This window comes from Sinocyclocheilus anshuiensis, unplaced genomic scaffold, assembly GCF_001515605.1.
Source record: "Sinocyclocheilus anshuiensis isolate Anshui unplaced genomic scaffold, SAMN03320099.WGS_v1.1 scaffold333, whole genome shotgun sequence".
Taxonomy (NCBI): domain Eukaryota; kingdom Metazoa; phylum Chordata; class Actinopteri; order Cypriniformes; family Cyprinidae; genus Sinocyclocheilus; species Sinocyclocheilus anshuiensis.
The window spans coordinates 969,857-973,342 of record NW_015539871.1 but is presented as its reverse complement, the minus strand read 5'-3'; the positions used below and the strand labels follow the sequence as shown (position 1 = coordinate 973,342).

Sequence of the window (3,486 nt, the reverse complement as noted above, 5' to 3'; positions counted from 1 at the left end):
ATGTCCATATAAATGCACACACATACAGTATATATTTTGAAAATATTTACATGTATTTATTTCTCTATATTTATATTCATATAATTTATATGAATATATATTTATTTATAAATAAATATATTTAATTTATATTTTTCTGAAATATATACATGCATGTGTATTTATATATACATAATAAATATACACAGCACACTATATATATATATATATATATATATATATATACATATACATACATGCATACACACACACACACACACAATATTTGCATGTTATAATTGATAATAAATTACAGATGTATCTTATATTTATACTATTGACATGTCATGTATTATTAATTCAAAAATTCAATTCATAATTTTAATCAGTTTAATCAGCTTTAAGTTTAGTAAAGAGGTAAGTCTACCAAAAACATGATGGCAGGTAACTATACAATTATAGAAGCCTCTCTTATTTACTCTTATCTCACTTCCTACCAGCTGTGCAGAACGGTCTAATGTTTTTTTTACGTACGAGCAAGTGCTGACGAGCCTGCAGAGTCCACACGCTGGTTGTCTTAAAAGATATACGGGCCAGCCATACGCTGCCATGGCAAACAGCATGTAGTAACACACCTCCTTATACATGGCCATCTCAGACTGTAAACAGAAGGAGAGCATCATAAATAATAATCATACATTGACACAAGCACACACATACATTGCATTCTTCAAATACCGAGTTCTTGAGGTCCAAGTATTTAGTGTTGCGAGTTACAGGTATCCCGGACAGAAAGGCTAAAACGTCATTGTTTGCCTGCAACAGAAAGCGAAATTTTTTTATTATTATTATTAGGACCGTGAGGAATATTCATCCAATCAAAAGCAGTATTACTGATAAGATAAAGCACACCTGATCCAAGATGGCTGCTCTCTTGGCCCGTTGTCTCTGTCGGAGGAGCACTAACCCAGCGATGATGTCACTCGGCACGATATCCAGATCCCGGAAAAACTCGGCAAACAAGCTTGCCACCTCAGAGTAAGCATCCTGAGAGAGAATATCTTCTGCTGAGAATGCTGTGTGTGTGTATGTGTGAGATGCTCTCACAATAACCAACACCTGTGTGTATTTGAGTTGGTGCTGGAGTCTTACAGATTGTGTATCTTTTGCTCGGGTGCAGCACATGAAGAACTTGAGTCTCCTGCTCCAGCTGCTGGCTTGACCTTCTTCTAGCCTGTGTCTGAAAGAGATAAAACCCAACTGAGCAAATATCATGAGCAAATTTAGGAATTATAGGTCAACAGATGGGTATTACAAGGATCGAAACACATATCTAGAGACAGCAGTGGAAAAATGGTGTATGCAACACATAAAATGCATAACTGTATATAAATACACAATACTAGTTAATGTTTAGTAGTAGTATGTTTTTATTTAATGCCATGTCAGCATCTTAGGCTATTTTCATGGCAAAAACAATAAACAAAACACAAGTATAACAAATACAATAAAAACCAGCAAACAAACAAAGACAAGTTATATTACACAAGATTTTTTACTTTAACATGATAAAAATTCTAAAACTTATTTGGGCATAATTATACTAAATAACTCTTTAAGTGAGTTCACTTTATAATAGAGTTTTCTATATACATTAAAAGCAAGACAGTCCAAAAAAATATGTTTCCAGTTAATGTATTAATGTGTAAAAATGGGATGAGCACAATATTATAGCGAATATGTAGCGTTAAAGAAGATATGCTGTTCCGATCTAGAAGCGCTTTTCATTAACTGTAAGCCGTTCTATCCGCCGTGGGAGTTTCACTCGTTCATTCTCGTGAGTATTTACATTACTCCGCAAGCACACGTGAGCTCAGCTTTACAGAAACTCGCTGATCTGATCACAGAGACAGAACAACAACACCCGGACTCTGTTTTAATCATTCTCGGGGACTTTAATAAAGCAAATCTTTCCCATGAACTGCCAAAATACAGACAGCATGTTACATGTCCCACCAGAGACAGTAATATACTGGACCATTGTTACTCCACAATAAAGGATGCATATCGCTCGGTCCCCAGAGCAGCTGTCGGACTCTCTGACCACTGCCTGGTTCATCTTATACCGACTTACAGGCATAAACTTAAATCTGCCCTCATGAACAGTTAATGTTCTCCCATTGTGCAATAAAAGTACAGTATGTGCAATAACCTTATACTTATTTATCACCCTAAACCCTAGTACATCCCTACAACTTATTTTATTTTATTCTATTCCTATTCCATCTATAGCACACCTGTACATACAATTTATTCTTTTTTTTGTGGTTTATATTTATGCATGTGTATTTTATTCACATCTCATTTTTATTATCTGTGTGTTGTTGTTGTCTCCGTGTACTGGAAGCTTGTGACACTATAACAAATTCCTTGTATGTGCAAACATACTTGGCAATAAAGCTCTTTCTTCTTCTTCTTCTTCTTCATATTGCTAAAATGAAACAAATGCTTATTTTACATAATATTTACTCAATTTTACTTAAAAAAACTGTAAGCAAAAATTAGCATACAATTCAGTATTATTTTAATATTTATTATTATCTTATTTTAGTATTTATTTTATTAAAGTATTTATGGTTATTTTCATTTTTTTTATTTTTATATTTTCACTTTTCATTTTAACATTAAAGTAATTCACGTGCTTTTGTCATCTGTATTCAATTTTGTTTTTAAATATTTATTTAGCTTTCATTTATTTTTTTATTTATTTTTAGTACTTCAAGTTAAATGAAAATTTGAAAATGTTGCCTAATTGAAATATTATTATTTTTTTATTAGTTTAAGTAATTGAATGTGCTTTTGTCATTTTTATTATTTTTTGTTTTTTAATTGTTTTTATTTAGCTTTAATTTATTTTTAATATTTTTAATTTAGTTATTTTAGTACTTCAACTTTAACTAATATCTATACTTAATTTTATATCAGCTTTATTTCAATTACCTTTCTTTTAAGTTTTATTTTTAGTTAATAATAACAACAACACTGCATAAAATGTGCACTCTTAGAAATCTATAGAGTGGATTTAAATAGGGTAAAATAAATACTACACTCTTATTGGCTGCATAAAACATAATAGAAATAACAAAATAATAAATGAACAATTAAAGGGTGGGGGAATTGTACAACTTTGCAAAAGACGGGCAGTTAAATCTTCATTCATTGGTGGGTATCCTGAAATAAGCTAGCATGAATACTATTAAGCGCTGTACCTGAGGGTGTATGTTGTGAGGTTACGCTGACGGCGGCGAGTTGCTTTCAGCTTCACAAAGGTCCGTCCAGTGGGGTCAAAGGTACACATCATGGTGAAACACACACTGAAGATGACCAACCAGTTACACACCACGATTCCTGTTGAAAATAAATACATGAATGAATAAATAAAATAAAATAACTCATTTAAATGTACCATATACATCTTCATTTGGCGCTTATAGATTCAGTTCAGCA

General features: G+C 32.1%; 1 protein-coding gene across 1 annotated transcript in view; it reads right to left on the bottom strand.

Moving 5' to 3' along the window:
- LOC107685204 (sn1-specific diacylglycerol lipase alpha-like) overlaps nucleotides 1-3,486 on the bottom strand; it is a 54,271-nt gene that overhangs the window by 19,392 nt on the left and 31,393 nt on the right. Inside the window, exons 5-9 of the mRNA XM_016481716.1 lie at nucleotides 3,249-3,387; nucleotides 1,132-1,219; nucleotides 892-1,026; nucleotides 718-795; nucleotides 514-638 (exon numbers count right to left, since the gene is read on the bottom strand). Of these exons, the coding sequence (XP_016337202.1) occupies nucleotides 514-638; nucleotides 718-795; nucleotides 892-1,026; nucleotides 1,132-1,219; nucleotides 3,249-3,387 (565 nt within the window). The remainder of the gene's footprint in view (nucleotides 1-513; nucleotides 639-717; nucleotides 796-891; nucleotides 1,027-1,131; nucleotides 1,220-3,248; nucleotides 3,388-3,486) is intronic.